Genomic DNA, 14,348 nt, shown 5'->3' on the forward strand with positions numbered 1-14,348 from the left:
CTTTCTCTTTCTAAAATAAGGTTACAATTTTTATAAGAATTTTAATTTTTAACGATGATGAGGAAATAAGGAGTAAAACGGCCCCTTATGCTCTGCATTTTGTTGTTGTTGTTGTTGTTGTTGTTGCTTAAACTCTCTACAACAGTGATTCTCAGCACAATCCATTGCAGCCCCTTACTTTTATGAAAAAAAAAAATTCTAGATGCTCCCTTTACTATCTGAAATGAAATTCATAGAGGTATGTAACCTACCGGTTGTGGGGTGTATATTGGCCCCCGAAAAGATATCCATATCCTAATCCCTGGAATCTGTGAATGTTAACTTATATGGCAAAAAAGGACTTAGCAGTTATGGTTAAGTTAAAGACATTGATATGGGGAGGTTATCCTGGTGGACTCTAAACACAGTCACATGTGTCATGGAGGGAGATCGCAGAGAGAAGAGAGGAAGGCATTGTGACACAGAGGCAGAGATAGGAGTGATATGGCCACAGATCAAGGCATGCCAGCTGTCCCTGGAAGCTGGAAAAGGTGAGAAGCAGAGTCTCTCTAGACTCTCTGGAGGGCGCATTGCCTTGCTGACACTGTGATTTTAACCCAGCGAAACTGGGCCTCCAGCACTGTGAGGGAATAAATTTCTGTTGTTTTAAGCCACCAAGTTTGTGATAACATGTTACAGCAGCCATAGGAAACTGTTACACTATTTATACTTAATGTAATGCCATGCAGTAAAATAAAGGGAGAAACAAAACCGAAGTAACTGCTGTTGGTAATGCGACTTTCCCAAAAGCTGAACAATTTTTGACAAAGTTCCAAACAAAACAAAATATACATTTACAGGGTAATTGTATTCCTGGATAATTCAGTGTATATTCAAATGATTAACCTTTTTATTTCTCAGCATCTCCCAAACTGTGCTTGACACACAGAGGGTATTTAATATAAGTTGGATACTTGGGTGATGACTGGATGGATGTATTACAGCTACAGAGAGATTCTGTTTTAAAATTATGAAATCAATATGCAAGGCAAAATTATGTATAGTCAAAATTACCTTTGAAAATTTCTTATATAGTTTACCAAATAGAGTGTTCAACATTTATACAACGTGTTGGAAGCTAACATACCATTTCTCAATAAAACTGAGAGCCTTTTTTTTTCACCCCAGCCTTGGTCTGGGTGCATATGAGATGGATTATTTCAGGGTCGCAATGAGTACCATTCAGCACTGCAAGATGCTGTCACTGTGAGAGCACACAAGAACTGAAACTGACTGAAAGAGTGTTGATTCCTTTTTCATTTCAATGTTCACCTTGAGCAATTTGCTTATTGTTTGGAATGATAGCTGTCCAAACTGTATTTTCATCTCTTTTTCTACTTTTCATTAGCGAGTATAGTTCAGTAGACCCATAATAAATTAAGTGAACTGATTGTGTGACTCCATCTTCCGTGGACTGATGTTCCTGTCTCATCCTTCTGGTTAATGGGTAGTTCTCGGCTGAACTTGATTTTGCTCCTCCAGGTGCATTTGGCAATGTCTGGAGGCATTTCTGGTTGTCACAGCTAGGGATAGTGGGGTGTGAGGTGCTACTGGCATCTAGTAGATAAAAGCCAGGGATACTGCTAACCATCCTACAATACACAGGACAGCCCTCCACTACAAAGAATTATCTGGGCTGAAAATGTCAGTAGTGGTGAGGTTCAGAAACCGTAGGCTAGGTTACGTGTGTGCTCTGCTCATGCAGTGACTCCGTACAGTTTGCCTGGACATTACAGTAAGTGTTTCCTGTAGCAGAAATTGAACTTTTTGTTATTGGGCTATAGGAAAAGGATGGGTGTGAGTCTGTGCAGAGTGAAACATACTTTTAAGTTAGCCTTTGTTATTTTTATCAAAAATCATATATAGTCACACACGTATGTGCATATGTGCATATGTGTGTGCACACTTGTTGCAGGAGGTCTTGAAGCAATTTCCTGCCCATTCTTCCTCACCTCTAGTTCCATTTCTCAAAGTTAACAACATTGAGAGTTTTTGTTTTTAACTTTTGGTGTTACCATCTTAAGTCTACTTTTATTTATTGATTTAAGAGATTATATGTTGACACTCATTGTGAGAAGTGAGCAGTTAGCTTGGATACACTGTCTCCTTCCCCTTCTAATTTTAATGATTGTTTCATAACTCTAAATAATACATTTAAGCCCTTATTTTTGTCGTATGTGCTTTAGACAGCATCTCGACTCTCCATATATGATCTTAGTGCTCCTTCCTTTCACCTGCTCTCGTTTTGTTTCCCGCATTCTTTCTGAGGGCCCCTTACATTGTCGGGATGACAATATTTACTTCCTGTTTGTATTCATATGTAAGTCATTCATTTTTTTATCTATAAGTTGAGTCTAAAAGTCAAAAATTAATTAATAGCATTTATAGGATATGATCGTGAAAATATTGTTCACTGCAGAGCCAAGCTTTCCTTATGCATGCAATAGCACAGCTTCTGTGCCACTTGAAAGGAGAATATTCATCGTATTCCAGCATTCTATTTTTTTTTTTTTACTGCATTGAGTTCTCAAAAATCATACTATATTTAGTTGGTAAACTGACACTTAAACATATATTAAGAAAGGTCAGCAGTGGCAATGTAATTGCATAGCAGACATTCAATAAGTGAAGGACCTGCTTGACACTATTAGGGAGAAAAATGGTGAGAGGAAAGTGCTGGAAAACACAAGAAAGAAAAATATTTCAAAATAATAAGGGTACATTCCAAATGGCCAACTTTCTGAGAGCTGAACTGTTTTTGAATAACTCTTGTCCCTCAATCCAGATCCAAAGATAATATTGCTGCTGCTGAAACTTGGGCTTTGTACGGTAACCAGAGTTTATTAATTGTCCTATTTCATTGAGGAAAAAATGCAAAGCAGACAGAACACTGGAGTAACTAGCTGGAAATATTCCACTGCTTCATGGGAAGCAGCTTTCCAAATGATTCCTGTGGAGGCCACGGTCTCAGTCTAGCCAAAATAGCACTAATATGTGCCTTGATGGTACATTAAAGATGAAAATTTTCCCCAATTTATTTCATTAAGTTTTACAGCCATTCTTTTCCCTCAAAAACATAATGTTGATTTCTTTAACATCAAAAATAATTTCCTCAAATAGATCGCTTATGACTGCTTTCAGTTATTTCAGGATGATTGTGCCAAGTACTGCTCGTATGAATTCCTGTAAAAGACTGAATTAACTTCACAATTTTCAAAATTAATGTTATTCCTATTCTATGGGGATGTGTTATTAATGTGACTGACCACCACATCTTATTTTGATATCTCTCAAAACCTCTTTCACTTTATAAATAAGATATTAAAACATTGATCATATGAAAGAACAGAAAAAATATCCCTATTGGTAGACAAAGTGACACTTAAATTATTAAACACCAGAGAAATTAAAAACTGCAGCTTAAATAAACCCTATCAGATATTAGCTGGAGGAAACAGAACTATTCAAATATGTTTTTTAAAAAGTAAAGTTTAAGCATACCTTATAGTAATTACAGAATATTTGAAATTCCCCTCCCTCAAAAAAGGAAGAAACACAACCACTTGTTTATAATTCATTCCACTCTTTTTGTGTTTTGCTTTATGGATCATATTCAAATCCTGTTTTTTTCACTTAATATTTGACATTTTCCATGTTATTATAAACACAGTTTTTGATGGCTACATATTATTCAATCAGGTATACTTACCATAATTTACTTAACTACTTTACCATTATAGAGCCCTAGGTAATTTTTTATTTTCATTGTAAATAATGCATGATGAGTATCTTTGCAAATAATGATTTCTCTGATTTTTGTCATTTCTTAAGATGGAAGCTCTTAGTGGTCAAATCTTATAAATATTTTAAAAGTTCACTGTTCAGATTACATTCCAAAAATCAGTACCAGTTTATATTGTTCCCAGCATCTTAATTACCCAAATGATAGAACTTTAAAAGACTTTCACTAGTGTTGTTTCAGTTTATGTTTAGATGATCTAGAAAACCATTAAAAAGTGAATATGTGGAGATAAAGCGTTTGGCTGACTATGTACATATTTTAATAAAGCCTCAATGTTAAGCCAGAAGCCATAATTCATATTCATGATGTCTCAGATATGGAAAAGTGCTTCTGATTTTGCAACATAAAAAAAAAATGTGACAGTGACAGAACGGAAAGACTAGCCAGATATGCTGACTTGAAAGACAGTTAGAATTTGAACACTGTACTCAATGTCCACTTAAAAATCTAAGCCTTTTTCACTCTGAATTTGGGACTGTGCTATATTTTGAAATACTTTTATAAAACTCGAAAGTAATAGAGAAAAATTTGAGGTTGCTAAGACATATACCACTATTGTCGGAAGTTGGAATTACAACTACCCCTATTATGCTGTTGGTTTGATTATATTTTCTGGAATAATAAAGGTTGTATTATAATTTTAAAATTACAAGTAAATGTTTACTTTTTGTAAATTTAATTAATTGAAATACCAATTATTTTTGGAATCTTTTAACATCATAATTTTTGCTCATGGGAAAGTTATTTGCTTTTCATGTTTACTAAATATATAATCTGCACTTGCTTTATTCTATTTAAAAATAAACCCTAGTTAAACTTCTTGATGAGTATTGTCTTGATAATTTGCTCACCAACTGAGAAACCAATGCAAAATGGGTCATTTTAAAAGCAAGTTATTTGAACAGAACAGAAATAGACGCATAGATACAGAGAACAAACTGGTGGTTGCCAGAGGGGAGGATGAGAGAAACAGGTGATGGTGGATTAAGAGGTACAAACTTGTAGTTATAAAAGAAATAAGTCACAAGGTTGTAAGTACAGCATAGGGAATATAGTCAATAATATAGTTATAACTTCGTATGGTGACAGGTGGTAACTAGACTTATAAATAGTTACCATTTTGTAATGTACAAAAATGTAAATCACTATATTATGTACCTGAAACTAATGTAATATTGTGTATCGATAAAAATAAAAATATATAAAACTAAATTAAATTAAAAAATAAAAGCAAGTTATTTGATATATTTTCATATGTAACACTGAAAAGTCTCCTTGCTTTAAATTCTTGGAAGGAAAGTTTTTCTTAAGAAAGAATAGACACAATTAACATTAACATAAAAGAGATGTGAACAATGATATTGTTTTAATCTCATGCCTCATAGTGACCCAGAGACCCTCTGGGGCCTTGGTTCACACATACATAATATATAACAAAATTACCTTCTCAGTGTCAAATTTGATAGAAGCTAACATTGAGAAATTTTTCTAGTTTTTAATATATATGCCAAGGCTTTAGAATGTTAAACATAAGGAATTGTGCTCCTATGTAACATTAATACTCAATTATGTTTAGAAATATTAAAACCAGTAAAAATTTACTGATTAAAATATTAAGTTTTGTGATGGCATTTACTTTAGAATATGTTTATTTGAAAAAAAGAGAAAAGAATATTGGCATTTCCCATAGGAGGAAAAAATTTCAGTTCTTAGTTTTGTAATTCTGCTTTTTAATTTTATGTCCTAAAATACAGTTGACCCCTGAGCAACATGGGTTTGAACTATGCGGTCCACTTATATGCGGTTTTTTTTCAGTAAATATATTGGAAAATTTTTTTTTCACAACTGTGAAACAATTTTATCAATCACACAAGCTACCATAAAGCAATCATATTGCTGCTTTTTTGTTTATCAATGCATGAATTGTTATACATGTAAATATGAATTTCTTTTTCAAATTATTTTTTCAAATTGAAGCTTAGTGTTAATAATACATGTATCATCTATAGTGTTTTGTGTCATATAAGACAGTATTGACGTAGGTACTAACACATGATTCATCTTGGAAACAGATAACATGCACTTATAGTATTGATAAATATAGTACAGTACTATAAATGTATTCTTATGATTTCCTTAATATTTTATTTTCTCTAAATTACTTTACTGTAAGAATACAATATATAATACATATACAAAATATGTGTTGACTGTTTATGTTATCAATAAGACTTCTGATCAACAGTAGGCTATTAATAGTTAAGTTTTGGGGGAATCAAAAGTTATACACAGATTTTCGACTACTCAGAGGTCAACCTCTGCATTGTTCAAAGGTCAACTGTATAGCTAAAATCTGCCCCTGTAAGATTATTATTGAAGTCGTTCCTTGTTAAAGCATAAAGTTTCCTACTTCAAATGAAATTGTGTCCCAAATTCCAAACTAAAATGTCCTTGTCCACTGTGTTTAGTATTATGTAAATACATTTTTAAAAATAGATGTAAAATCCAAAAAGTTTCTAAATTCTTTGATCGACTCTGATAATAAAGTTAAAATTTTAAATGTATACTTAGCAAAAAAATAATTAATATTTTTCTTAATTATTAAAACTCATTTTTTTTCAGGATTTTAGTGTTTTCTTTTTGGCTTTGTTGTTATAGCATGTAAAGACCGTATACAATTTTTTAAAAGCTTATTTTTACATATTCGGCAGTCTTCGTTTATTAAAGTAGAGAGGAGTTTTTTGTTTAGTGGCAGTTTAAAGGAAACCCATCTATATTTTTAGTCCCAATATATTAAAACTTGCTTTAATAAATGATAAGCCATATCTTTGACTCAATAGGAGATGTGTGTTGCTGTACTGATTCTTAATATCTGCTAATCTGCTTCTTTTTAGTGTAAGGACTATAAGATTAAGTACTTTTCAAACAATAGGATTTTACAAACGTTTTTACTTCTCTTACTTGTACCAGTGGTGTTGCTAGGTAGAACATGAGGCTATATGGGCTTAGGACAAATTTAGTTCTTCTATCAGCCATTTAATTTTCATCTTTTCTGTAACCATACTTCTTCAACATATGGAATAAAAATATAACATTATACTCTTTTATGATGAAAAAGAAAATGTACGCCCTACTATTTGGGGGATAAGGGTATTTCTTCTATCATGAACACATTATCATCATTTTAGGTAGCTGGAAAAGTGATTGTCTATGAAAGTATGATACAACTTCCATACTTTATCTAACTTTACTTACATATGCAATTTTCATGAACCATTGCCAACAAAAACTTACATTTGGAAAATGTAGTGTGCAAGTACTGTTTAGTGAGAAGTGGAGTTATTCCTCAGTAATTATTTCATTTGAATTAATGCAGCCTGGGTGGTTGGTAGACAACCTTGTGATCTGCTAAGCTCTATTTATTCTAAGAGGACTCTTTCCTGACAGACCATAAGTCTCAAAAGTTTCCCAGAAAGTGGTTACTTCTGTTTTAAATTTAATTTGACCATCCAGTATCTCTAAGGTAGTAGTGGAATATAGATCTCTTCCCATTAAGTCTTGGTGCACATATAGTTTTGTGTAAAAGTGAAAATTATAATTTCTCTTAACAGCTGTGACATCTTATGAAGATCTTGGACTCTTTGCGTTTGGATTACCTGGAAAGGTAATTTTTTTTTTCCCTTCTCACTATGTCCAGAATCCAAAGAGGCATATTTCCTTCTGTTCCAGTTGAAAGAGACAAGTATAGATGAGAGAAAGAAATTAGGTGAATAAAAGGAAACTAAACTGAAGAAAGACAGAATAATGGGAGCAGGAAGAGAAAGAGAAGAAATCTCTCTACACTCCCTTTCTAAAAATGCATCAATAAATTTAATTCAACACTTAAAAGTCTTTTAGCATTTTTGATCCAAATGAGAGTAATCACTTGACTAATTTTAAAATAGTAGCAATGGCCTGTTTTAAGTTTTCATTATTAACCTTAATTATATTCTCCGAGCAAATCCTCATAAAGACAGAAGAAGAAAGAAGCACGGTATTAAAATTAGAGCATGACTCTTTACAAAACTGATAATTAGAAGATCATATCATTTAAGAGCTGAACAGTGTTGAAACATATCTAGCTATCCTCTCATTTATAGGTGAGGAAATTGAGGCCCAGAGAAAGGGAGGGGCCCATTTTTCCACAGTTACCGAAAGCCAGTTTTATACTGTAGGACTCTAGACTCTAAATCTACTGCTTTTCCTCCTCAGAATAAAAGAAATAACAGCAGTATTTATTGGGCAATCATTTGTGATCGGCATGCTAACCTAATTTAAGAGGTGGGGAAACACTGTCTTCTTCCATAGGTGATCAGGATTTCAATATTATTAGTGCTGTGGTACTTTTCTATTTCTGAAGAGCTGTCATACTTCTAAAAGCTGTTTTCATGTTGTTTCCAAACAGGCCTTTTTCTTTTCATTTTTAAATATGTCGTTTGTGTTTTTTGCTTGTTATTTATTTTTTATCTAAAAGGATACTGTATTTGTAGATGGCTAAACTAATTTCTAGGAACAGAGTCTGGGAGAAAAAGATATGTAGTGGGGGAAAACACTTTTATTTACATTCAAATTAACTTTGTTTTAAAAGTGCAAAAGGGAGTATTTTAATTATACTATGTAGCCTCCTGTTGTGGGCCTTATCTTAATACCTGAAAGTTGAACAACATGGAAAATAGTTACTTGACGGTAAAGGGTTTTGTTATCCCTAGTAACAATTACTCTTTCCTGAAGATCAGAATGTGTGGTATAATCATGATCAACTTCCTGCATTCGGTTTTACCAAGGAAGAAGGAAATGTTATTTATTTAATAAAACTCTCCAATTAATTTAATATGATCCATAACATGACTCTTAAGCATCATCACTGTTATTTCACACTAGTATTTCCTGCATTCCTTGTGTAACAGCAGGTCTAAAAGAGGGGCATGGATTGCTGAGTGTCCCCTTTCCTAAAACTAGAATAGTTCATTATCATTTTGATGTGCACACCTGGTACTTAGTAGGCAGGCACACAGAGGATACTCTAAATGAGGAATTATTTTTGTTTGATTTTTTTATATTTCCTCTTCACTTCCACAATTGGGTTGCAACTTTCCTCTTTTCTTCTTTCCTGATACGGATATGGATGTGATGTGTGACAGGATGACATTGTTCTGAGAATTAAAGAAATATTTTTAATGTTCTCTGAACTCTTCTAAGGAAGGTTTTAAAAATTATTTATACCTTGATTTATTTATTCACCAAACAAGCATTTCTTGCGCAAAAACCATGTGTAATGCACTGTGCAAGGCACTGAAGACAGATAGGTAGATAGACTGACTTTGTAGATCTTGAATGCCTAAATTCAGCCCCCAAATAGAAAGGTAATCATCATTAAGTTGCTATTATTGCCTTTTGCAACATATTAATAGAAAAGAAATTTAATTTTCACACATGACTGACAGCAGGTACCAATTGCATACGAAAGATAGTGTCCAAAAGTTCAAAATAGTCTTTTCATAAATAACTGACATTTTGGAACTAATTTTTAGATGGGATGACATGCAAAGTTTTTTCTAGAAAATGTCAGAGTGGTGGTTACCATATCTTCAAAGACATCTTCCCAGATTTTCCTATCATTAGTCCTGTTCTGCACACTTCAAGGTCTCAATAACTTAGAATGTTTCCAGGACAGGCAAATGCTGTGCCACTGATGGAATCCCTAGTAGCAGTGGGTCTGGAGGGTGATCTGTTCCCAGTCCTTGTAGGACCGAATGATCCTAGATAGCCGTTCAGCTCTAAACATTCATGGGGGTGCAGATCCACCAAGATTTGAGTGATTAAAGGGCCCAGGGGGAAGCAGAATGTCTCTTTCCTCTGACGACATCTCATTACCAAGAATGGTTAAAGTGCTGTCTTGAGTTTCCAAGGAATCTCATCAAAGATCAGACTCTTACAGCCTGCAGGCTGAACTTAGTCCCCAAGCATATTTTGTTTGGCTCAGATCTTTTTCTTTTTAACTAATCAATTGCCAATTACAAGTTAGAAAATTTTGAAAAAAATTCAATTTCTGACTGCACTGGATCCACAGTCTCACATGCCAGCAACTGGCCAGGGCTGAGTACTAGCTCCCCCATTTTGAAAAGGGAGAAGTTCACCAATACTATATTATAGTATTTACCATGCCCTGTTGTCTTATACTCAGCCCACTTCATATTTTGAGTTTGAAACATTTTGCTAAATTTTCAGATTTGAGATTATGTGGGCTTTAAAGTTTCCTGCTCTAGATTATTAATCCCTGAGACAGGAATGTTCAAAGGCTTGATTTATACCAAGCTGGTATACTCAGAAGACCATATCATTTATTTCTTTATGCAGTACACCATTGGCACAGTACACCGTAAGCTGTCTCAATCTACCTATTGAAGCAATGTGGTAAAACTAGTAAATAGGGGAGAATGAGACCAGATAGATTCAATTTCAGTTTTGGGGTACTTTGATAATCACTGATTACTAGCTTTTTAGTACTTTTTTAACTGTTAAAAATGACTGCCAAGAAAACTTTCAAAAGTATTCTTTATAGTAACCATGGAACTGTTAAGGAACAGCTTTTTATGTGATAATTATTTAGTTTTATGTATTACAAATGGCTGGCAAAATTTATTCTTTCCAATTTCTCTTCTCTCGACTTCTGCATCTGTTTTTTAGTAATAGTTATTGGATTTTAATAAAATGCTGATCCTTTAATTTTTTCCCTTTCATCTTCTGAATACATTTGTTCTTTTATAGATGGTGGTGGCAGGCACCATAATAATTCAGAATATTGGAGGTAAGTAATTAAAAGTGCACTGCTTATGCATAGATATAACGGAAATGATTTCCTCCTTTGGTTTCTTGCCTTACCACAGGTCTAGCCAGGAACCTGACATAGATATCTTTGGAAACTCTGCGTCATCCTCATTACTCTTTTTTGTAAATCCTTTTTAGCAGCCTGTCTGGACAATTGCTTCTAAATCAGTTCCAGGTAAACCCTTGATTTCAATCTTGTTATTAGGTCTGCAGTACACCTCTAAAGCAATGACTTTCTGTAGCTGTGGTAGTGGTGACATACTGTTTGGGAAAACTCTTCAGGTGGTTCTAAAATATTTCCCCTCTGCTTTTGTCCTAATCACCCCCAATGGTGTTTACTGCTTTAGCAAAAATGGTGTTCCATGAACTATGAACAATCGGGTGTGGACAAGCGAAGTCCTCTTGTAACAAAGAAATTTTAAAATGACCAAATGTTCTAAAAAATAAACCTGAAACAAATAAATATTCTCACATTTATCTGTTACCTTGTTCCCATTGGAAAAACAATCTCAATATCAAGAACTATGTAGAAACAAAAATTACTATTAATCGTAGACAGTTGTTGATTAAATGTATTAAACATTTAAATACAAAAATAGGGAGATTATATTTATATATAAAGATGTTATGAAGTGTTGAGCATGCTTTTACCATTGATAAATGCTATTGGTTTAAAGGAAAATACAGAGAAAGTTGCATAAGACTTTGGTCTTATGCAAGATTATATGGTTAGAGGAAATTTTAGTCTTATTTCTTACATGTAACAGTTCAAAATAATTTAGAGATGACAGTTTTAATAAAATTCAGCTCTGATACTCAAGAGATCTAAGCTATTTCACTTTAGGTATTATTCAACCAAATTCCATCTTTAATGGGTTTATTGGTCAAGGAAAATATTAATATTTCAACAGTAAATTGTAGTTGCCATCGTTTTGGAAATCCTCACCATTCATGTTTTAATTCTTTGAACGTTCATGGGAAAAAAATGTTATTGAATGAGAAGAGTGCTTTCTTGGATGTCATAACAAATAACTTCTTTCTAACATACACTACTACACTTTTCAAACTAGAAATCAGTAAACTAGTCTTTTCCTTTATGAATCAATGCCATTGATTTTAAGATCTACTTTGGAAAAATTTATTTTATTTTAGCAAATATGTATTGCTTAACTGTACTTGTCTCTAATATGAATATGTATTTTGATATTTCCAGTCCCTCATTATCTTCTCCATATGATTACTAAGAACCATTACATTTTGTTTAGATTGAGCTATTATTTAGCATTGTATATAGAATTTTCAGTCTAGGAATTTGGATCCAAATTTGTGACCTTGACACAATGCTCACTGTTGTATGTACTCTCTATATCCTTCACTCCGATCCTTTCCTTGTTCTCTAATCTTTTATGTAACTATCAGTGAACATGACTCTGTTTTACCAGTTGCTGTTATTAGATCAAAATTATTTGAAATATGCTGTTCTCCCCCACTATACTGTAAGCTCCTCCAGGGCAAGGATTATGTCTCATTTCTCTTCGTACTCCCAGAACCTAGCACCATACCTGGGACTTGATAAACCTTTGTTGAACTGAATGGAGCTGAATATGATTTGTATCAGTTATTTTCAGGTACTTTTAAATATTCTGGATTTATTTATCAAGAAGGGGAGAAAGGGGGACTACTAGACTGATCACTATAAATATTTGAAATGCTGAACATGAAATACAGAAAAATTCAGTATTGTTTCAGAGAGCAGAACTTGTTCTAATGGGTAGAAGCCTACAGTGAATCTAGTTCAGGTTCATTTAGAATACATTTGTAACTAAGCTGTGTGATAATGGAGATGACCTACACTCCCTTGAAAATGCTCCTTATCCCTGGATGCATTCAAACAGCTGGTTGGTCAGTTGTCAGAATGTTCTAGAAAGGGTTCCTGCACTTGGTGGCAGATAAATCATCAGTTCTCCCAACCTAAGTTTGTTGATTTGCTTGTTTGCTTTGTTTTAGAACCTTTTTAAAAATGACTTGGAAGCAGTCATAGCAATTTTTAATGTCCCTCAAATTCAGAAAAGGTGGCAATACTCATTTAGTTTTTAGAATAATGTCCTCATGACTTCCTTTACATTGGTTAAAAGTTTATTGACAGCCCATTAAGTAATAACTGAAACATATTTCAGAAGTTTCTTTTCTTTTGTCAAAACAGGTATGCATAAATGATTCCTTTATTATAATAGAATTGAAAGCTTACTCTTGTAAGCAAAACTTACTGGGCTGGAAGTCAGATCTCTCGAATTCTATCTATTTCAGTCTCTGCCCTTGGGTAGCCGTGTGTCTTGGGGAAATCCCTCTCTTGGCTTCAGTTTCCTCTTTGTTAAATTGCTGGGGGTAGGATGGGAAGCAGAGATCTTAATTAAAGTCTATTCTTACCCCAAAATTCTAATTCTAACTTGGTACTTGGAAACATTTTAATTCTTTCTGAGCATTAAAATATTCTTACTACAAGAAAGTTCAGTGGGAGGATTATACTTAGTTCAAAAGATGATTTGGTCTTTTATTAGATATCTTTAACAAATCAGCAATTATTGCTCTAAAAACTTTCATAAATGCTGCTCCTTGTCTGAAAAGGGGAGTCTCAGTTCTTGGAACTACCATTAGAGCAGCTGCTGAACCTCTAAGGTTAATGACTAGGAACTCCAGCCTTCAGAAGTAGTTTCTTGATTGAAATAAGTTGGGTCTGTGAAAGACCTAACAGTTACTATACCATGTATGCTTGAGAAGAAACACTTATTTGTGAGGATCTTTAATGTGTGTGCATATGACTTATTTAATGTTATTTCTTCAAAATGGATTTTTACATTTTTCTTTATTAATTAGAAATACAGTGGATATTTATAAGATGATATAAAGTATATAGCATCAGATTGAATTTTTAAACTTACATGCCTATCTGCATGTAATGTAGTTCAGATAGCATTTTTCAAAAGATAGGATGTTCATTATTAGTATAAGTGATCTGAGTTTTTGCAGTGATTGTTTAGAAATGAAAAATAATATAATAAATTCTATTTAGGTCAAGTATTCCACTAGACACTTTAATTGTACTTACAACAACTCTTCAAGGTAGGTGATATTATCCTCATTGTATAGAGGAAGCGATCAGTGCTGAGAAGGAATAAATAACCATGTACCTTCACCCCTTAATAAAGGTGGGGCTCAAACCTTGCTCTGTCTACTTTCAAAGTCATTATTCTTTCTGCTATGATATAGTAAATGTTTTAAAAGCCATGAAAAGATTAAATGTTGAGGATTTTAAAAACTCCTTGGGGACAGGAACTATGTGTTTTCATAACTTGACCTAGTTTCTGGTAGAGGAACTCAATAAATAGTATTTGCTGAATGAATGAGACAGTTTAAAAAGTTCTACTTAAAAGCCTAAGATTTTGCCTCAAAAAGACAATTTTGTAAGCTATATATATGATAGAAAGAAACTAGAAAGCCAGTAGAATGATTTGTAGTTTAGAATTGCATAAAAATTAAAAGGTTGAAAGTATTGGGGAGAGTTAAACCTTGGGTAAAACAGAAAATATTTTTGAAATCTACTTTCTTCAGGTTAGGTAATCATGTCTTAGATTAATGCTTC

General features: G+C 33.3%; 1 protein-coding gene across 3 annotated transcripts in view; it reads left to right on the top strand.

Moving 5' to 3' along the window:
- The window catches only part of SLC38A6 (solute carrier family 38 member 6), a 50,948-nt gene that overhangs the window by 6,677 nt on the left and 29,923 nt on the right, over positions 1-14,348 (top strand). For all 3 annotated transcript variants that reach the window (XM_016162359.2, XM_016162360.2, XM_016162361.2), the window contains 2 exons: positions 7,453-7,505; positions 10,649-10,688. In XM_016162359.2, the coding sequence (XP_016017845.2) occupies positions 7,453-7,505; positions 10,649-10,688 (93 nt within the window). The remainder of the gene's footprint in view (positions 1-7,452; positions 7,506-10,648; positions 10,689-14,348) is intronic.

Source organism: Rousettus aegyptiacus, unplaced genomic scaffold (genome assembly GCF_014176215.1).
Source record: "Rousettus aegyptiacus isolate mRouAeg1 unplaced genomic scaffold, mRouAeg1.p scaffold_m13_p_3, whole genome shotgun sequence".
NCBI lineage: Eukaryota > Metazoa > Chordata > Mammalia > Chiroptera > Pteropodidae > Rousettus > Rousettus aegyptiacus.